We start from the raw sequence: 23,060 nt of genomic DNA, 5'->3' as shown, positions 1-23,060 counted from the left end.
ACCTGCACAATTTATTTCGAAAACAGCACACTGTGCTGACCAGGTGGCCATTTTTAAGGGTCAAGAAAGCTGCTGTTGCTTGCTTTAAAATAAATTTACATTGTCAAACTAGTGCCACCTAGAAGCAGGAGAGGTGACTTTGATGGCAGCGTAAGCCCAGCGCTGCCTTTCACTGCCCACGCCTGAATCCCTGCTGCTGCCTGTGCAGCTCATGGCCAGTGCAGGGAGGGACCAGGGCAGGCATTGCCTACATCAGGCCACCTCCACACTTCTCATCCATTCACCACTACATGCCCAGAGTGTGGCCAGCCTGGGAAGCCTCACCAGAGTGCTCCAGAGTCGCTCAGGGTCACCCAGGTTGCTTCAGCAGGGCAAGATTGGCACATGGGAGCCCTGCACAGCCCGGACACACCCTGCTCAACTCCCTGCTAACCCAAATCTCCGGAAGCCTTAGCAAAGGGTGCTCTTAGAGGTCCCCACCCACCACTTGGGGAAAGAACATGCTTCTGAGCAAGCAGAGATACACTTTAAAAGTTCTCTATGTTTCTTCGGCTTTCAACAAGCACATCTGGATGACAATATTACAACAGCCTGAAATTAAACATTTATTTTGAATTCTTATTCGAAATTGTCAAAAATCTAACTTCTAAATAATTAAATGTTGCTCTTCTGTAGATACTTTTTTCCTCAGGTAAATCTATTGTCCCCCTTATGGCAAGCTTAGAAGACTGGAATAATCTTGCTTCTTCTGAAAGTAAGCATGACCATTCACTGAATCTTTTTTTCACAAAGCTGCACTCATGACAGTATTCCCATACTCCTGTGCTCATTCATGAGTACTGCTGCATGTTATGATCCAGAAAGGAGATCTGTAAAGCATTAACATGCAGGCAGCTCCATTAGGATTGGATGGCCCTATACCAACTATTTTTAGGATGCTATGAAATAACCTACAGTCTCAAAAATTTAGGATTTGCATTCCCAGAGAACAGCTACATCACTTAAAAGCAGTATCCAAAACCAATACACAGTGAAACTATATTATTGAGAGGGTGGAATAACAGCCAAATGGTAAACAGAACAGAGTTCATATTTTTACAGGCATAATTCTATTCTAAGAGTGACCAGAATCCCATGAAAGTTAATGTAAGCGTTCTGTATCCATGAAAAAGAAAAGGTTTTTTGGTATTTTTTTCCCCATTATTTTAATTATTTCCTGACTTGCAGAGTTTGAAAAGGTAAAAATAGTAGTATTTGTATACTTTTGAAGGAAAAATAACACCTTGCTGCTAAATATAAACTGCTAAGCCATTTCCTATTTTCTAACTATGTGAATATGCAAAATCCACTCTAGTGTCTAATTCTAAAAAGTTGGTGGACTGGGAAGATAACCAAAATTCTTTTTCTTTCAGTGTTGCCTGTAATTAGTTGCATGAACCCAGAGTACTTTGACTTATCAACATTTCAGGCTTCAAGCTTTTACCCATTTTTCAGCTAAAAATAACCTGAACAATTTCTAGGAGGGAAAGTGTATTCACCTTAAGAAATTAGGTTTTTTTAAGAAGTTCCATATCAAATACCATCTTGCATTTCATGAAAAAAAAAAAAAAAAAATAGTGCCTAAGGATAAAAACCCAAACACTGCACTTCAAATAGCTATCAAACAGCATGTTGTTAGGTAACACAGAATCTGACCAGAAATTTAACAGCATCATGCTGCTAAACTAACAGGCTGATTTCCATGAACACTGGCCAGAAACGAGGATGGTCAGCTGCTAGCCCCATGAAACAAATGTTAGTAGCAAGTATCTTCTTCCCTTCCCCAAGCTGCACATGCCTGAAAAGGCGAAAAATGAATGGAAAGCCACAGGTCTTCTGTCTCCAGAAAATATAACTGATGAGGAAACCACAAAAGGATGATGATAATAGCATCTACACCTGCATGGTTTTCTCCCAAAGAGGAGAGGTTATTAATATTATGACTGTATAGACTGCAATTCTAATTAAAGAGTATCTTGACTATATTATTTAAAGCAATGCAATTTTAATTCAATGTTCAAAGTCAGTTCTGTGCATCCTTAGAATGTCACTGATCACACTGCACTGTATCATTGCCAGAAGTCACAACACAGTTTGTATGTAAAGTGCATTGAAAAATCACGTATTTTACTTGAATACTTCCTGATATTTCACTAAAACTTTTGCTTACTACCACCAAACCATGAAATAAGTGATGTTTAAATTCATTTTTGGCTATGGACACTAAAGATCACAATTAAGAGACCTTCCCAAGAATTAACTAAGTTAGGATCCATATTGAGAGTTGAGTGCAGAAATCACTGCCTCTCATTAAGCTGCCCTAAACACATTTCCTTTTCAGAAACGTATCTGACCCAGAGCTTAACTTCTGCAAAGTACCATCACAATTCAACAAACCTCACAGTATTAATAACATGACTACAGAGCACCTCAGTATAGGAGGCAACCATCTATATTATCCATGGGGGAACTAAAACTTGCTTTATCCAGGAACAGAGAGCCAGTTCTGTACTGAAGCTTGGATACTGTTTAACAGCAATGCTTACCTTTAATTTTGTACTGATACAATCAACCTTCAACTCAGAGCTACCCCACTGTTTTGCTCTGGAGTCATTACTAGCACAACATCCTAGAACAAATAAATGAGCATATTTGTTGGAAGAGCAAAGACTCCAACTCTGTGGATTTCATTATATATTTTATAGACATAAAGGTCAGTTACTAAGTAGAATTTCTGAGGAAGAAGGGTCTCATTTCCCCATTTTAGGGTATGGCTCTAAAAAATGGGGTTGGTTCCAGTTCAGATTTGGTGTACCTCTGAAATTCAAAGCACTTTCTTTCACTTGGGTACCAGCAGTGACTGGCTGTCTGCAGTGTGGTAATTGTAAGGCCTCTGTCTCTTCAACTAGGAGCACAGATAACCAGAAAAGACAGCTACTGACAATTTGTAAGGTTTTCACTCAATCCTCCATCTACTTTCAGAAAATGGATCTCAGCATTATTTATTTTTAGAGGGACTAAACTCAGTCCTTCAATTACTACAAAGGTATCTCAAAGCACCAAGACAAGCATAACTTCCACGGGGGCAAAGTACTGTGCTGACGGGACGGTGAAAACACAAACCCCAATCATACAAGAGGCAAGAAACCATTAGGTCCTTGTACTGGGATGTGGAAATGAGCGTTCTGGTCCCAATTCCCAGAGACCACTTTTTTGTGTACTGTAAATGCAATACAAACTAACACACACTGCAGAGAACAGGGTCTGAGAGCCCCACTGTGACGAGCGGGCCCTACTCCTTTCTTCAGCAAGGAGACAGAAATTAAACTCTCAGGAACAAAGGCGCTGCCACCAGAATCCGTCCTTGGCCTCATTTTCAAGAGCTCCCAGGGAATATATGGAAAGCTCAGGTGTCAGGGCTTCATTTCAGCAGGGCTTCTGGCAAAGTATCTCCCCAGCCTAAGAAGATACACTTCAGCATCCTTGGGTGGCCTCGGGTGAGCGCTAATAAAACTCAAGTGCTGATAAATAAATAAGCAGGCACAGAGAGCTGGGGGCAGGAGCTGGAGGCTCAGGCAGGATTTAGGCAGACTGGGTCACACCCTGGTTCCTCACAGATTAAGCTACAGTATGATGTGGATGGCTTCCCCCTTCCTCAGCGGGGAGGAATAGCCAAGTTCTCCACACTTCAGGCAGCGTAAGGAATGTACTCCTCAGGAGTGATCCTGCAGTATTAACTCCCAGCCACATCTGCCTTACAAGAACTCATTTTTGTGGCCCTGTGCTTCATCTCACAATTGGAATTTGACTTATGTGCGTGTGCATTGCACAGTCTCGTATTTAAATTTCCCACACGCTTGTCCTGGAATTAAAATAATAAATATATATATAAACATACATGCATACATATAGATTTTTTTATTGGATTTCATTAGATTAGATTTACATTATTAAAACTTAGTATTTTAGAATTATTCTAGTGAGCCAGTAATTCCAACAGTCTCTGACACCCCCCAGCTTTTCAGTGTATAAGTAAACTACTTGAGATCCCCAGCTACCCTGCAGCTAAACAGTGCTGTTATCCTTGAAGCAGATGTTTCTTGAGAGTGAAATCATATACTGAAAATAAATTAAGATGTGCACAAAGAAATTGTTGGGAAAAAAAAATCCTTAAGGTCACTAATGACAAAACAAACAGAAAAAAAAAAAAAAAATCCAAGTCCAAAATAAGCCTGTAAGTGAGCTGCAAACTTATGCAGCATCACTTAGCTAAAGGAATGACAAGGATACAGAGTTAAAAGGATTTTTCATAAAAAAGCAGTAATTATTTTGTCATGACAGAGCTTTTTTTTTTCCATTTTACTTCTATTAAAATAGTCAGCCACAGACTATGTACTCTGTTCAGGCCACTGAGTTGTTTTAATCCAGTACTGAGTTTTTCTTAAATAAAAATTTACGTATTCAAAGTACATCTATTCATAGAATTTCCCTTGCTTTAATTTTTCCTCCCATGCTACACAGCATGAATTTGCTTTTCTTACTGTTTTGGTCTATTTTTACAACAACTATCACTGTCTTACACTTTCTCACAGTTACCTCCTAATTTCATCAGAACAAAACAACAGATTATGCAACAGAAGATCAGCTGTATCATGAACACAGCTGCTACCCTGCACAAAGCACAGAAGTATTCAAAATTATTTCATCCTAACTCATATGTGGACCAGGCTGTGCACAACTGTTATGTCAGTTGTGTATAATATGCACATCATTGAAGACATCCCTCCTCAAGCTTTTGTCATCTTTTCTAGAGTGTACTTCAATTTTCAGCAGCCTCGGGTAAAAGGAAATTATAAGCAGCAGAGTAATACCTGCCTTCCTTTCCAAATACACATACCTGAACACACACTAACAGTAAGCCTTTTTAACCTTTTCTTATGAGACAAAAAGGGTAATATAATCTGTATTCTGTTCCACAGGCACCAAAAAAGTTAACAATAGAAAATTCTAATTCTACTTAGTATCTGCTACCTGGCATAAAAAAATATACTCTAATTTTGTGTTCTGAAATAACCATTTTAAATGCAGAATTTACTGCATTCTCACAATAGAGAACATATTGCTAAAATTTTAATATAAACTGCCTGCAAATACAAACTGTACCAAGATTTGTAGCCAGTAGCAACTACTGAGAATATGAAAATAATTTTTATCAGGAATATATGTAAAAAAAATTTGGGAGCATATGGTCTTTCAATATTTATGTTGAAAATATTAATCCCATTTACAGCACCACTTAGAGGATTTTTTTCCTATGGAAATGCTACCATATGAGGTGAAAAAAGTAAAAGAGAAAAAACCCTCTAAAAAATAAAACTATTAAAATACATAATTTTCCAGTGTGTTCTGTGCAGAAAGATGAATTTACCAATTAGGTCACAAAAATACTCCACGGAATACTGCAGCAATTTTTAGCAAACACATCCTCAGGTGTATACTCCCAAGTACAGCTTGTATAAAAAATAATAGACTTGGATGTAGACTCAGAAACTTGGCTATTACCAGTGGTGACACTATGAAGGCCCACCAGTGACACCCACAGAAAAAGTCAACTGGTGTCTGCAGAGGATTTCTTACTACAATTACACTGCTTTCAAAAGATGCTTTGGTCCTGAAAGTCAGCCCATGTGTGTATTCCCAAATGGCAGCTGTACAGAGCAGCCTATGTCCTCAATTACAACAGAACATTTTTCCCCCAAAGAAAAATAATTCAAGGATTCAAAATGAATGTTGTCTGCTGAATGTTGCTCCTGTATGTTCATATAATCACACAAGTAAAGTATCAGGGCTCAATAGCAGTATATTTGTCCATTCTGGGGTACAGCCAGGACAGAGTGAAAAAAATCTGGTTTTGTGTGAGCTGTAGGATGTGTCCTACCAAATGGCATTTGGTGAGCAAAACCACAATCAGCTGGCAGGGAATACCTCCAGAAATACATTGTATGGGTACTGAAGCCATGTCCCAGTCATATCAGATGATGAGCATCTCTTGTTGCACCAACTTTTTCTTGAAAGAACTTCCTGAAAGGACTCATATAGCAACATCAACCTTTCAGTACTTGACTGTTCACAGCTCTGTTAGTTCCACACCAATCCCACAGATGAGGTTTACCATGCCCAACACATATTCCACTGCACCAAACTGCAGCAGAGGGTAGAAATCAGGTGCTCTGGAGCACAGAACCAAGAGCACACTGGATGTGGGATGCCAGTGCCCAGGCTACAGGACCAAATGTGCCACTCACAAAGCCAGAGGCAGTAAGGAGCAGTTTCCATAACCATTTGTGATTTCTGAATGACACTGACAGTGCTTCCTTTCCGTTCTTCAGCACAGTCAGCCAGGTTTAATGCTTTCACCTAAGACAAGTGGGTTGATTTCAAATTAAAGTAGAAAAACTGACATAGTTTAGTTCTGTTATCAACGGGGAGGTAGGTAGCTGCTAAATGGCAGCAGCGGCTTTCCGCTGCAACTGAAATTCCACTGGAACGTGACACAGGTGTGCTTACATGTGAAAATTTATTAAGGAAAATTATTTAAAGTTTGGCAGAAATGTGAAGCAGCATGGGCTGGTCAAACGTTATACTGGTCTAACACAGATGTGACAATGACTTGTTAGCTGTTCTGTCCTACGAGAGACAGAAGTGCAACTGGATGCCCACACTGGCACACCACTCTATTTACATGAGAATGAGCTTGAGCTCATCAAAGTGGTGTGTGTTCCACACATCAACTCCAAACAACACCCAGGGATCAACTGGAAAGAGATTCCATGGACAAGTGCATACAGCATTTGTTCCCACAGGGAAAGGAAAGCTCATGTTCTCTCACACATTTCGTTTCTGCAATACCACACTTCCCTGACATATGCACTATAAAATAATGTATTTGTGGGTCACTGCACATCTGTGTAAAAAAGGGTAACATAAATAACACCATATGGTCTCAACACAAATTCCATGGTAAAGGGAAATTGACAGAAGTATTTTTTCTTTTGAAGAGATCATGACAATTTAGTTCCTTTCTCAGTACTACACAATACCTAGATATTGTAAAAACAGGATAGGGAATTATACTGAAATTTTGAGAGGGTAGTTGAAGGACAGACTATAATTGTTAAAAAGTATGGACCCTTTATCCTGGCAAACTACAGAGTTTACAGCACAGCTCTAGAGAACTAGGTTACTCTGATAAAGACTTCCATGAAAATTTCTGGATAGCCCTAAAAAGCTTTTAAATGTAAATCCCACCCACCTTTAAAACTAAATATTTGTATTAACATCTACTAAACTTTTATAAACAAAGAAAGCCCAAGGATTCAGAAAGGATTAAAAGCATGATTTGGGAGCTGTTCTTCTATCTCTTCCTCCATTAAAGCACATACATGACAACAGTAGAAGAAAACCGAACAAAAGGCTTATTTCTCTTGAATTTTTATGATCTTGTTGCACTGTTTTTTTGTTCAAGTCAAGCATCATAAGAAAATAAAAATACTGTTTTAAATAAAGATACCGTTAATGGAAGTTGTATAAGGTGTCAAACACCTTATGTTAAAAGCTTGGACTGACCCAGCTGTCCCCTCCCTTGTACTATTCCAGCCCACTTCCCCACTAAGCCTCTTTAAAAATACCGCCTTGTTAAAAGCCAAATTAACAAGGCCTTAAGTGAAATACCTGTGTTCACAAAAGCCTAGCTGGATCTGAAACAGTCCAGAAAAAAACAAATAAATAAATATTTGCAACATCATTTTTCTACTTAGAGGTGTTTTGTTTGGTTTCTCCCCAAAATAAGAAGCCAACCAAACTCTGTTTTGGATGCATAGACTCCAGAGCTTCACATGCACCCCAAGTTCAGTAGTTCCCATGAGCTGGAATTTACCATCTCCCAACAAATTCTAAGACATTCTGTGGAAGTTGAACTCTCCTCACTAATTGTACGGTAAAACTTCAAAATCTGTTCTTTCCGTTTCCTAAACAAAGATTTTAGTTAGGATGAGTACCTAGAAAGGCATCATACTCTTAAGTGTACACCCTTCCAATAAAGCAAGGCATGATCTTGTAACTATTGTGTTTCAGAAGAATTTTAGCAAAACCTCCTCTAAGTTTTTGCACTGTAAATATAAAGAGTTCCTGTAGGTCAATTATGTGGACTTGGTTTGGCACACTGTAGTTTCCACAGTAAGATATCTGTTGTATAAAAGCTAAGTGTTATCTACTACAAGATGCCAAAAGAAACAATTGCAACTTACAGGTGTTAAATACATTAAACCCATCAGCTTCTACATGCAACAGATTGACAGTTGACCATAGTCACCTATTTTTTCCCCATCATCAATATTTACATAAGTTCTGATGAGCTTTAGCTAAGAAAAACAAATTTTGGGAATCCAGTAGTCTTTCACGTCATATCAAATGCATTCAATCTGTAAGTCATATCATACTGGTATTCAAAGTATATGCAATGTGCCAAATAATGCCTCCAAAATAAAGAAACTGTTACACAAGAACAGACTGTTAATCAAGAATCCTATACCATCCTGAGTCTGCACATCCCTGTTTTGTGCTTGGAGTATTTTCTCCACAGTTTTATCACTGATGCAACCAGAAAGAGTATTGTGGAGAGTATTAATTCATTTAAGCACTTTCAGTTGGTTAAAAAGCAACTATCTTGAGCCAAAATAGGCTCTTGAATTATATATGGGCAGAAACATGAGTAATGCAGTACAGTGCAAATTCTGAAATATCCAAGTGAGAAAGGTGTTTTTGCTTGTTTATTTTCACAGGAAATATTTTAGACACACAGGCTTTTAGAGAAGATTAAGGATGGAATTTGCAAGGAGGTTTAGGAGAAGACATTGTCAAAATCTTTTGAATCTTAATAGAAGCGTCATAGAATCATAGAATCGTTTGGGTTGGAAGATCACCTAGCATCAAAGCCCCTGCCGTGGGCAGAGACATCTCCACAAAGCCCTGTCCAATCTGGCCTTGAACATTTCTAGGGATGGGGCATCTACAGCTTCCCCGGCTAACTTTTTCCAGTCCTTTACAAGCCTCCCAGTAAAGAATTTCTTCCCAACACCTAATCTAAACTTGCCCTCCTTCAGTTTAAAGCTATCCCCCTTGGGCTGTCAATAGAGGCCCACAGCTCTCTTGCAGCACCTTTAGTTACTGGAAGGTGCTACAAAATCTCCCCAAAGCCTTTTCTTCTCTAGGCTGAACAACTCCAATTCTCTCAGCCTGTTGTCATAGGACATGTGTTCCAGCCCTGGGATCATCTTTGTGATCTCCTCCGGACTTGGTTCAACAGGTCCATGACCTTCTCATGTTGGAGGGAGTTATGACACTTAGTTACAGAACTATTGAAGAATAGATCTGTCCTGTAAGGCAAAACTGACAAAGAAGATTCACATAACAATTTAACCTCAAGAAAACACTATTTAAAGGACAATTTTCTGAACATTAACTTTTCACTGACTTTAGGCTTAATCAATTTTTTTTTTTTTGATTTAGAAGATTCAAACAGTCCAAACATCCTGCCAGTAACAAGTGGAATAATCCTGTTACGCATCTATCGAATAGCAAACAATCAAAATAATCACTTGAAATTCTTTGATTTCACTGCCAAATGAAATACTACAAAGATTAAAAATCACTACAAGCAGAGGATGTCAATAGATAATTTAAAACTATATGACATCCAGTATTAGGACATGCATAATGAAAATCAATATAAATCACTTAACCATCCTCCTACTTTGTCATGCTGCTTATTTGAAAGCCAGTGGACTTTCTGAAAAAGCAGCCTTTTCATAGTTATTACAATGTGCTTCTTGTAAAAGTATTATCTAACGAGTTGGATTTTTAAACCAATTGTATGGAACTTCTCTTCATCATATTTGTACTCTTTGAAATATAAAGTACAAAAGACAGACTAACTTCAATTTGGCAAAAAAATACACTGAAATAACTGAAGATATTTTTTTTTTAAAAAGGCCTTCAACTCTAAAAGAAATTCAGGATTTTTTTTAACATTTTGAGTCTTCATTTACAAGACATAACAGCATAATAGCAGCTACATGTGAATAACACTTCCCTACAGCTTTAGAGTTAGATATTTAAAAAAATTAGTTACTTCTATGGTCAATACTAGTGATGTAAGTATGATGAGTTACATATAATATGGATGATAAGTTACAGAGAGCATGTTGCCCTCTATTTGCATCTGGTGAGCAGTTTATCAAGTGTGAAAAAAAATCAATAAACACTAAAAACAAAATGTAGCATCTTCAGAATTATTTATCTTCTAAGCAAGAGTCACTGTAAGGAATAATACCTCTTCCCAGAAAAACAGATTCCTAGGACTGGACAGTAAATTCCTCATGACAGGGGCTGGAGTACAAAAGGATTTACTTAGACTCTTGTCAAAATCTGCAGAATCTATAGAAAAAATGAAATATTTGGGTTTTATAAACTGAGGAGCGAACATAGTGTACTGCTGCAAAAGTAACATGGGAGGTACTATCACGTTTCTAAGAAAATCCTAGTTCAGTCCACAGCGACTTTCACTGTGGAAAATTAACACTAGAACACAAGAAAATTACCTGCATAACTGTATACAATATCAATGATGACAACTATTGTTGATACAACAAAGAAAAGCATAAGTAAATGTGTGGTTTAGTCAATTACTCTACATATTCACCATTTTAAACTAAGTTTGTCTTAGTTTAAAGACAAACTCTCTCTATGGTCCTTTTTCCTAGAAATACAATTACTTTTTTCTGTGCCTCTGAAAATATTTCACTTATACAAAAGCAAGGACACCCAAATCCTACATTAAATATTCCATCCAGGTAGGCAAGAAAGCTCATCGTGAGGCTAGCCAAAATGTTACTATTAGCATTAAGGTTAAGAATCTGATCTTTCCATCAAATAAACGCAGTATAGATGTACTAAGAAAACTAGAATAAATACCTAGCCAACTGGAAATTTTCAAGTTGACAAGGCAACTTTACAGCACCATCAGAAATTTTTTTGAAAACTAGCTAGCTAGTACTGAATGTTTAATAATGTGTTTGCTCAGATGTGGATACCTTTTAATAGCCAAAATAATAATGCTCTAAAATGATTTTCAAATTAAATTGATATCAAAAACTCCCTTAGTGAAGAAAAGCAAAGAAATTAGTCGTCAACTGTACATGAAAAGTAATCATGGAATACAACACTTATAAAGAAGCTGTATGGCCAAAATAGTATTAAAATTCACCCTGACCTGCTCAGATTTATCAAATTACATTGCATAGCTCAAAATATAGCTTCTCATCTGTTAAGTTCCACATACGCAGAGTATTTTTGATTTCAAACTTAACTAGAGGGTATAGTGAAATATTACTCTAATCTGTGCAGAGGAGCTGACATGATGTACAATGGCCTAAAGCTGGAAGTGGAGTCCCGTGTGGAATGACAAAACACAACTTTTAACAAATGCCTGCTGCACTAATACCATATATTGACTTTCAGTACTCTCAAGAAACTTCATACTTTGGAAAAAGAATAGCTGCTTTCCATACTGTAAGTCTGCCTTTTCCCTTACAAAGCCTTACCTTAGAAAAGGTAAATTAATTTTAACAGTTCACTAATCCTAAATAAAATAACTTGGCCCTAACAAGTATCTGTTCCCACAAAAGGCAATTTGCATGGTATTAATATTCTTGACTATCATATCAGAAAGGTTTGTTTAATTTTAAGTTTCCAAGTTTAAAATCTGTCTTTAAGTCAATCACCCTATGTACCCCTATGGGAATTTCACATGCTTGTCTTCTTAAAAACCACACTTTCTGGTGTGTTTGGAAAGTAGAAGGTTTTCCAGCTTCAAGGAAGCATCCTTGATCTTAAACCCACAAGGGTATAATGTATTTCCAACTCTGTGCATCCCTTCAACCCAAAATTTCCATTACACTTAAACCAACTGTTTATTAAGAGTGCATGGGCAAGCAGAAAACAGCCTAACTCATCTCCCAAGACAAAGATATCTAGCCTAACTTGATATCTCCTGTAATACTCAGATGATCAGGGTCTAGCAAGACTTCAGAACTATGTGGTTTCAAAAGAAAAAAGGAAAATTTAGATGTTAGAAGAAATAATGATTTATAAAAACACATTTTTCTACACAATTCTTCTCTACACATGCTAATGTGCCCCAACACGTCTATCTCCAATTGACACAGAACATAGTTATACATACCACAGTTTGGTGGTTAACTTGAATCACTTCATCCCCAGCATGGATTTTCTTGCACCGATCTGCAGGTGACTGAATTTAAAATAAAAGAGATGATCAAGAATACAGGTCTTACCAGTCATCATCTCTCTTTCAGCAGTATGATTGCTAAGCTATGGAAATCAGGTTAGACTGATAGACATTCTACTGTGAAATAAAGAATTAAAGAAATATGCAGTAAAACAGTTTGTTATTATTGGAGAAAAACAATATGCACTGTTCTACACAATAAAATCACATGTGAAGAGAAGTATGAATATAAATGATAACTGAGTCCTAATGATTTCTTTGGAATTTTATCCTGACAAAAGGAAGCTTAAATCTACCCAACATCTCTTAAATCTTGAAAGCCAATCTTTGGCTGACTTTTGAACCTATCAAGACTAACTGGCAATTCTTCATAAACAAATTTCATAAAATTGTCTTTTTATTCTACAATATTTCAATATGTTGCAGAGAGCTTTAGTAAATTACTGTTCTGAAAAGAGCACACAAGAAAAGAAGATTGGGTTAGGTACAACCTAGGAAGAGCAAGTTAGTTAATAGTAACTTTGGTTTTGGAACATTATTTGGATGAAAGAAATATAACCATTGTTAAAATCCTACAGTAATCACACTTTCAAAAAAGCAAAGTAGTTTTGTACTTTGCTTTTGACTCAGAAAAAGTCTCAGTGACAATAACAACAAATATATATATATATATAAACCACAACAAAAAATGCCCCTTCCATAAAGTGAAAGCCCCACAAACTTTCCCTTCTTCTCTCTTTACAGCAGACCAACTATTTTCTGAGGGGAATACCTCTAAGTTTAAAGGGAAATAAATTCCTTCAGTTTTTCAGAGTCACACTTTCATTTTTCTTACAATACTGTGGCTGCCAGAAGGCACTTAACTGACTCCACAGTAGAAGGTGAGACTGACAGTTTGAAAAAAGAACCCAGAGGAAACATGTTGCTCAGGAGCAAAAAAGATCTGCTACAAATTTTATGTTAATGAGTGAAATTAATTTAATTTTCAGTTGAGATAACAGGTCACCTAAAGAAAATGCTCCAGGCCTGAAATGTGGACTTTTTGCAATGACTTATGTACTACATCCCCATTCAAAACACATGTCCCACAGCTAAGCCGTGACTTTCTAGTTCAATTAAACATAATTCATGGCCTAAGTTAAGGAGAGTGTACAAATGAAAGATATCTGAGAAACATGAGAGGCTGAAAGAAGGGTCACTCATGACTCAGTCCTAGGAGACATTGAACAGAACATCCTAAATCAAACTGGGCTGGTAAGAATGTCATTTTACTAATATAAAGAACACCAGTCTTGACATGCTGGCACTATTTAAGCAATAAAAGTACTGGCCAAGTGACTTGGGAAAAAATTTTAACATTGGTGATTATGCCCTAACAATCTGTCTTCTGTCTGCCATTTCACAACACCACATTTACTCATTCATACCTCTACAATCTTTATAATCCTCCTATATAATACAGTTCTTTTAGCTCAGATGTAGTTATACCTAAAACTTTTAAAATGCAAAAGCAGGTGAATTCTGTGTCATTACCCTTGAACTCTTCAGGACTTTATTATGATACGTCCTTTGCTTTACAGTGTCTTCAGCATTTGCAACTTAAATCTTGACAAAACAGGTCAAGTTTGCCAACCCATTAAAACATGGTCTGAGAATCTTCAAACTGGAAAGGTCTGTGTTAAAAATGTCATTGCAATTATGCCTCACCACAAGGTGAGGTAAAAATCATTTATAAAGATATGTCAAGGCTGTGGTCTTATGAAGGGGTTGTAACTCCTGTTCCTCACTGCTTTTTCCTCTCCAGTAAAAAACAGACCTTGATGTAAAATAGTATCTTTTATCATGGCTATTTATGGAAAAGACAGGAGAATCAATAAGGTCTTTCTTTTTTAGATGTACAGGCTGATCATTAAGCAGAGGATCCACTCATGAAGTCCTACCAGGAGGAACAAAGTGTGCCACACCACAAATGTATCTTCATTAGCTGGTAATTCGTTCAACAGGGAGCTGAAGAGATGGAAGCACCTGTCACTGAGGCTCACACATCAATAACTAAAAGCTATTCAGAAACTGCTTAGATTTATTCTTTAGAATAGATTTAGTTTTGTCCTTTAGGATAAACGTTGTCTTTTTCCTGTTCCCCTGGTATACTCACACTATCTCAAAGTCCAATTTAGAGCCTCTGGAGAACAAGTGCTGCATGCCCACAGAGATTTTGGTACTATTTCTTCTGAAAATCTCTCTTCCCTATGATCTAAGGGCATCATGCAAAGCCAACCAGACCACAGTAAGGGGTGACACTGGGAGCATCCTCTTCAAAGCTACATTGCTGCTGGAGATGCACTGCATGCTATTACTTTAGAAAAATGTTCTTTTTTATTGGAAAATCAAAGGACAAAATGGTCTTATCTGAAGCACATGTTTGGTTTGTGAATTAAAAGAATCTCTCCAACATGGTCTAGATGGGCTACTCAACAAGAAACCTAAAATTTTGTTTGACCAAAACACCCTTTAGATTGTTACTTCCAAGCAAAAGACAGAAGACACAAACTGGAAAGCTCTAATGCTACAGGGCCACCAGAGAGAAGCCCTTACAGGGCAGTGACCTGTGAGGAACGCTGCTCTCTCTCTCTCAGTCTAAGCTTCAGAGCTCAGCTGCTTTGATCTGCATGGCAAACGTATTGGGGGAGATGACTCCTACGGCCAAACAGCAAGACCTAAACTCTAATGGGCTTTGCAGCTGGACATCAAACACCTCAAAGGCCAGACAGAAAAAGCAGAACTGTCATTACAGAACTACTTTCTTACATTAATGTGGAGAGGACTACCATGGTACTGTGTTTAATACAGACACATGTTCTTCTCCAGGATCTTTCAGACAATTCTGTTACTGCCTCACTTGGGAGAGAAGACTTGGAAATTCAAAGGACACAAAATTTTGTTCAAATGCAAGAGAATTTGGATTCTTGTTTCCTAGAAGTTAAACTGTACTGCAAAGAGGCAAACATGTTAAGGCCAGCAGGTCAGATCACATGTGCACCATCATGATCTTATTCTGGCCATGCTGCTTAGATCTTTCTCCTCCCATCTACCAAAATCAAAAGTGTGCATGTGTGTGTGTAAGAAAGCAGCTAGAAATTGTGATCTTAAAAGCAGGAGACACCCTTCTTTCTCTAAAGGACTGCTCATTTTCACAACTGCTTTAACACACAGCAGCTTTTCCCCTTGACAAAGAGTTCAGTTTCTTGGTCTGGCATGAGCACCTCCAGGGTGTCACAATGAGTGAAAGAGTCGGTAGCAGCACAAGAGTCATCATGACTGAAGCTTCCTGACATAGCTTTAAATTATATTCATGAATCACAAAAGATAGAGTTTTGAGGGAATGCATTAGGATTTTATTTTTATCTTTGCCTCTGGGAAATTAAATCCATTAGCAAGTTATGGAAAGAAATTGTTCCTTCTTTAATTTGAGAGATTCAACTATAAAAATTGCTCTCTTTATCTCATATATTTTCTAGATTAAGCTCAACTGTAATTCTGTTTTGTTTGTTTACTTTTACTAATTTCACTAATGATGTCTGTAGCTGTAGGCCTGACTCTCTAGAATTTTTATTTTCCTTGAAATTCCTTTTTTTTATTCCACGACAGGTGGCATTCACACAAATTGTACAACAGGTATTATCTATTGGTTATGACCCACACATGTTCTGCCCACAGCAAAAAACAGACAGGAAAAAGGCTACCAGATTGCAGTTGATATGAAAGGATGAAAATTATATTCCTATTTTATTGAGATGTTAACAGAATCTCACTGCAGATCAGATGGAGCAGCTGTAAATGTCATGTAGGTAGTTTGCACTTCCCACAGGATGAAACAGTAGCATGATAAAACAAACATTTCTGACAGCTTCATTTTAAGAAAATGCCATCAAAATCTTTGAAAGGAATTGCCTAAATCATTACGGAACAGTTCAGTGTTGTTTAGTGATTCTTCCACATTAACTGAAGATTATGGATAGAAGCCTTTTCACACACAATTATGATTTTGCTCAACTCCTAACAGACATCCAGTTCCCTAAATATAGTGTACAAGGGAAAGAGGTTGTATTTCAAAGGCTTTTGAAAAGTAGTCTGTTATGTTTTACTTGCTCTTTAATGCCTTTAACACTGGTAGTAAGTGTTCCCTTCCATAGGCATTACTCAGAAGTTCATGCAGAAATACATGGTTATTTGTCAATGTGAAGGGATATCCATTTCCATGCACTCACTTATTAAAAAATGAAGCTTGATAGATGGAAAATATAAAAGCTGTTTGTCTAACACTGCAGCAAACTTCAGCATAACAGTCTCAATATAATATAGACATTTATCTTTTATTCACAGAGCAAAGTAACTCCAAGACAGCTGCTTCCTGTCTTGATCAACTGGAGCATTTTAAGTGTCTTGCAAGAACAAATCAAGACTGATTCTCTTGGTCCTTAACTGGCAACAACTCTTTCAATTCTGAGGTAAACAAGCACAAGCATCTCTGCTGTCCAACATGCCATTGGTCCTTAACAGCCAACCAGCACAAGTTTGCAAGCAAAATGTAGTTTACAGCAAAGGGAAAGCATTAACCACAGGTAAGGTCAGAAAGGTTTCCAGGCCTGAACATACAGTATTAACAATACTTACATTTTCTGTTGTTCCAGTAATTACATGAAGACCATCATATGTTGACTTAATGTACATACCCTAAGAAAAAGACATCATGGGAAAGAATTTTTAAAGTGTTTCACAAACCATCACCATCCAAACAAAACTTGCATATCTCTTAAAGAATCTCCCTTTTCTTTTTGTTTTCTTTAAGATTTGTGGAATTTAACGCATGCCATGAGTAATTTATCTCTGCCTAAGAAGTGCTTTTTTATACACAAGAACAGCCCAAATTATTATAGCCCTAACTGGCAATAGAAAACTAAAATGTTTACCATAGTTAAGTCCATCAGTGCTCCACCATTTTTTTAATACACTTCTTCAACTACAAGTAGAACAATGCCTTACAAAAAGACCAAGATTTACAAATTGCCTTAGTATGATCAATATGCCCATTTTGCTTTGAAAACTACATTGAGTTTTAAAAGATCTGGAGTCTTCAGTAGGCAACGCTGCAAACACAACTTTCAAACTGCTAACCAGTGCTTGGAACAGTGCCTGCAAAATGGCTGTAACACCTTCTCATAGCCTCACTCATCCCAATGAACACTTCCTCTATAAAACTAAACGATAAAAAAGTCAACATCAACTTTGTTAGCTATCCCACTTCTTTTAAAAAAATACAAAAAAGGAGAGATAGCTTATGAACAGACAGAAGTTCCCGCATGAGTAGTTCAAGACAGTGTTTCGAATATGTCTTTTCACCAAGCCTCAATTCAAACATTTTAGCAGCATCCACCGTGACACTGAGAGAAGGAGAAATGAGAGATAATTGACATATACTGAGCACTCAACAATTTCTGAGGAATCTCCTTTCCCCTCAACCACTTTACAGAAAGCAGGTAAACACTGAGTGCCTGAGTAAACATCCTCTCCATAACCTACTTTTTCTCTTTTTAATCAGAGTGCCACAGAGAAGTCTGTTCCTAGCTGAGGAGCCCAGTGCACTCAGTGGTGACTAAGTATGGTAAAGAGGCAAAGAAGACAGATCAAGTTGGACTAATCTACATTGGGAACAGAACTGGCAGACTTTTGGGAGCAGATATGAGGAAGTACACCTGAATTAACAAAGTGGATAATATCCCCAGTAAAACAAGCCAGGGTCTTCCTGAGTTTCTCTGGATAGGGGCTCAAAAGTGAACGCCTATTTTATTCTGCACAATTACATACTGTTAATCACATCAAACCCAGTTATCATATTCAGCTGCCACAGCTCGAAGGCAAAAAATCCAGAACTTACTTATTACTACACAGTCAGAAACCCCCTGACATCATCCTTCAACTTTCAGCTCCTCTGTGTACCATCACCAATTTGTCCATTGATTGGTTCCATCACACATCTTTGGCTTAACTCAAATATAGAATGGCTTTTTCCATACATTCATCCTCACAACACCCCTGTGAGGTAGGGAAACACTAATAATATACACACATCTTAACACTAAGGTATCTTACAGGAAACATAGTGAGCCACACAAGAGGCTGAGATATGTTGGTATCTGCTCCCTGGTACACACAACTACCCTCAAAACATCACTAATCAGGGCCTCAGGTCCCCCATCTAAGTCACTGGGCCACACACCCTGCAATATGGCAAGAGCTAAAATCACAGTGACCATGGTGACAGGAACTTTGAGTCAGGTCCCCAAACATTGCAATTTCTGAAGAAAGACATCTTTATTTTCATTCACAGTGAGGTACTGCTTTCAACCTTAAACGTCAGGGTTTAACGGTTACATGGTGTTTAGTTTTGTGCAAAGCATTGTTCCAAGGGATAGTAAGTTCATCCAAGTGTGTTATCGTTCCAGAGGACAATTCACATCCAATCTAGTCTTTTTGATAAATTTAAAAGACTTTGAAAATGCAAATGAGGAGAAAGAACTTTTGCAGGACGTTCTTTAAAGGCTAGGATCAAGATTTTGCACACATTAAGAAAGAGAGGGAAGAAGAAAGCTGAAAAATATCCACCCTAGATTGCATTTATTTCACATGAACAAAATAAATGTTATATTAGTACCATGTCACATTTATTTTACAAGAGTCAACAAAATTCTTGATATAAAGGAGCTTTTCATTGAGGAGAGGTAACAGTTTGCTCAAAAATGAGCCCCTTTCATCCACGTTTCTCCACTCCTTGTTTTAAGTGAACAATATACGGGAAATGGTACAGAGAAGAGAACAGAACATTTCTGGCTTACAGCTGTTTGATCTGGAATGGAAATAAGAATACCACAGACATTTACAAGTTTTCCTCTCTCTGCCTCCTTGTAGCTGCACAATATCAGTAGTACTTTTAGCAATCAAGAATACACTTGCACTGAAAGAAACTGGTAGATACAGTCTTAGGTATTCAAATATAAGTTCTTAAGAGTTTACAAGAATCAGTTACACCAGAAAAAGGAAAGATAATTCAGTTTACATGACTAAAATCATCATAAACTAACCAACCTAGTAATCAGGAATAAATGTATGCCTAGATTAAAAAACAAGTAACTCATGCTAAATTACATGAGAGGTTGTCCTTATCAGTTATGGAGAGAGCTCTTATTTCAAAGCAACCATTACAATTTATCTTGGTGATTAAATTAAGGGTTAGAAAAGAGACCTTCTGTGCTTTTTCTCTCTCCCCCTTCTTTGTTTTTGTTTATATATTTTTTCAGTGATTAAAACAGAATGTGATATATTTCTCACATATTTTATGTATATAAATATATAACATATTTCTCAATATTTTAAGCAATGCTGGATGGAAAAGGGAAGAAGATACTAATTTCATTTTATCACACATGTAACAGAATTTTTACTTTCACTCCATTTTCATGGAGCTCTCCAAAGTTGCATGTGCCTCTTTAACCCCAAAGAGCTCTCAGAATGCTGTTCATTATTCTTTCCCAGCTCTTTCAGTATTTCAAACTAAAAAATTCAAAAGAAATATCAAGAATATTAGTACACTGGAATCCTAGAAAGGAAGTAAGCAATACACTTTAATCAGCTGCCACACCCTGCTGTATCTACAACTTGCATTTTATGCAATTTCTTACATTACAAGCTTCTTTTGTGTTTGCTTCAGCAGGCAAAAAGGAACCCTGAACAATCACTCTCATGTTCTGATCAATTTACATTTGCATTTCTGAACCCCTGAAATCATATCACAGCCACTTACCTGACTGGGATTAAAATAATTATATGCACAGGAAACAACCGAAATTCAAGATTAATCTTTGCCACAGTTCTCTGATATTCTGTTCTATATTAAAAATACAGTAGAAAGGGATTGTTGCAGAAAAACTACCCAAGAACTACTTGGTTTTCTGCTTTTTGTCTAAATACACTCACTGTTTTTAGTCAAGCAGCGACATTTTTAAGTCTGTTTCCTGGTAAAACATACTACCTAAGCTAGTCAGTTTTGTCTCTTTGTGTATCAGGAATGTAAAAAACATACACAATTAAATTCTGCTTACTGATACAGATGAAACAACTTGCAAGTCCTCAAAAAAAAAAAAAAAAGGATTACACATGGGACCACGTTGTTGATTGCAAAGTTGACCACATTAATCCATTTTAAGGCTTTTAAAAGAACTTTCTACCGTCACAACTCTTTTCATCCTTACTGCACTGCCACTGCAGGCAACATCTCTTCCCCCAGCAGCACTCACTGGAGAACACGTGAATGCCAGTCATAAGAAACAAGGCTTGAGGGAAAACAAAAAAGGAAAGAAAAACAAACAACAAAACCAATACCAAATCCCACCCGTAACATTGCTTTACTCAGTACACAAGAGGTTCTCCACATCACACCCTAAAAGCATTTTCGGCTTGACAGGTTTTTAGCTGCTTCAAAGGTTATTTAGTCATAGGTGTTAGATAGTTTTAATATCTATAAGACATGGTAACACATTTAGTTGTTTCTTCTGCATTCAGGTGTAAGTCTGAAAGTTTACATTTACCTCTGACAAATACTTACTTTTCCATATGAAAAGAGCAAACACAATGAAGGAACTATTTGTATTGATTAAAATATCCTGACCATGCCAATGTTCTTTAAGTTGTAAAAGCTTCAAGCATTTTCTTAATTCCATCATATATTTACCACGAGTTTAGAGAAACAGCATTGTTTTCCAACCTTTTAATTTCCTTCTCATCTCCTTTCCTTCTTCCCTCCCAGATTTACTTTAGCTTCTTATCTGTTGAATTTGAGATGGCAGATATTCTGTTCATGAAAAGTGACAAAATATCTTCCCAGTTAGCAGCCATCCTTGTCTTTTTCTTCTGCCTGAAGTCCTTCCATTCTTATAGAACATTTTCTTTAGTGATTGGTAAAGTCAGCACGGAACTGTCATGTGGGTCAAAACTCTACAGCAAAGTTGACAATAAACCATTATTTCACCTCCATCAATGCACAAATCCTGGAAGAAGGTCCAGAAATGATTGAGCTTCACATTTGTCCCAGCATTTCTTATGTGCAGAGAATATTTACAACTCCAAGCTCCACTATCAGTTCTTAAATTGACACCCTCAGCAGTCAGTGGGGCAGTACTGATGTGCATTCACTGTGTCCTAATTCAAACGTATTAGGTTAAGAAGCAAACAAACAAAACCCCAAGAACCCAAAAACATGTAAAGCACCAAGAACCACAACAAAGGTGGTCTGTTGGCACGACTGGCGCTGTTACAAAGGGAAGGGGATGATTTTCAGCATCCCTGGTGCCTGCTCTGGAGAGCTCACAATCTAGAGGAGACAGCACAATGCTGAGGCAACACAATAGTGGCATGCAGGCAAGGATGAGAGGGAAAAAAACATGACTGTGTCAAAATGGCATTGTATCCTTCTAAGGCTTGTATACTGTATGGTTGTTATTTTCCTTTTTTTTAAAAAATGCACACAATTATTTTTATGACAATGACATCAAAATCCTGCTAAATTCATTCACAAATAGATAAAAAGAAAAAGCCCAGCCTTGAAGAGTTTCCAGTTTAAACAGACAAGACAGACAGAGGGTATAAAACAGACACAGAGAGGGAAAGAGATTCTCTCATCAGCTACCCAGCAGGAACAGATCCACGAAACACATTCTTATTTACAAAAATACCATTCAACATTTTTCAGTCCCTGGGAGTTCATACCAACCTACACGAAGACTTAAATGAAGGAGAAAAAACGCAAAAAAAACCCAGTCACAAGACAGAAAGAAAAAAAAATCAAGTTCAGATAAAAATGGACAGCACTCACAAAAAGGTGATTAAGAGCAAGAGGAAGATTTTCTCATTGCAATAGAAGAAAGGGTTTCAAAAGTTTGACTGCAGTGAGGTGATGGAAGAGTTAAAATTACAGGGGAAAGAGAAGGAAAAGAGAAGGAGAGAATCCTTGAGAAGCTGAAATCCTGAAGGACAAGTTTAAAATGGATTCAGAGATAAAAAAGAAAGCCAGAAGAGGAAGGGAAAACAAACTGCAGACTAAAACAAAGGATGGGGCTGTATCGACTCATCCAAGTGTTTGGGGGTTTTCTCAAATTTTAATTGCAATTTTCCAAAAGAATGGAAAATTAATTTAGTGTACAATTGCTCTAAATAACTTGGCATACCCAACTTGGCCAAGAAAAACAAATCAACCCAAAACCCAGCAACAACCAATCCACAAACCAAAATATTCTCCAAAACTACAACATCCAGACAACTTCAAAAACCTGCTGCAAAGAGTAGAGCAGTCCTCTTTCAAGACTATTCAAGAATGTGGAATGAGAATAAGCTTGATCAGAAGTTGCAGAAGCTATTTCTTTAGACAAAGAATGTTTAACTGTATTCTAAATTCTCATTTTCCACCTCCAATAATTATGGGAACAGATATTATTAATGATGTAAAGCTATATATCTGGAATTGTTACCAGTGTTGGTTTTCACCATGCAGTGGATGTTGGGATACTTGAGTAAACAAGAGATCAATGGTCAGCTCTTGAACAAC

General features: G+C 37.3%; 1 protein-coding gene across 8 annotated transcripts in view; it reads right to left on the bottom strand.

Moving 5' to 3' along the window:
- Window positions 1–23,060, bottom strand: part of CNKSR2 (connector enhancer of kinase suppressor of Ras 2) — a 204,830-nt gene that overhangs the window by 98,975 nt on the left and 82,795 nt on the right. For 7 of the 8 annotated variants that reach the window (XM_040055339.2, XM_040055341.2, XM_040055344.2 and 4 more), the window contains exons 7-8: window positions 17,081–17,140; window positions 12,341–12,409 (exon numbers count right to left, since the gene is read on the bottom strand). The exons of the other annotated variant lie outside the window; for it this stretch is intronic. In XM_040055339.2, coding sequence (XP_039911273.1) covers window positions 12,341–12,409; window positions 17,081–17,140 — 129 coding nt within the window. The remainder of the gene's footprint in view (window positions 1–12,340; window positions 12,410–17,080; window positions 17,141–23,060) is intronic. 8 annotated transcript variants of the gene reach the window in all.

Source organism: Hirundo rustica, chromosome 2 (genome assembly GCF_015227805.2).
Source record: "Hirundo rustica isolate bHirRus1 chromosome 2, bHirRus1.pri.v3, whole genome shotgun sequence".
NCBI classification, from domain to species: Eukaryota; Metazoa; Chordata; class Aves; order Passeriformes; family Hirundinidae; genus Hirundo; species Hirundo rustica.
Note: the sequence above shows the minus strand (reverse complement) of the source record. Positions and strands in the feature narration are given on the sequence as shown.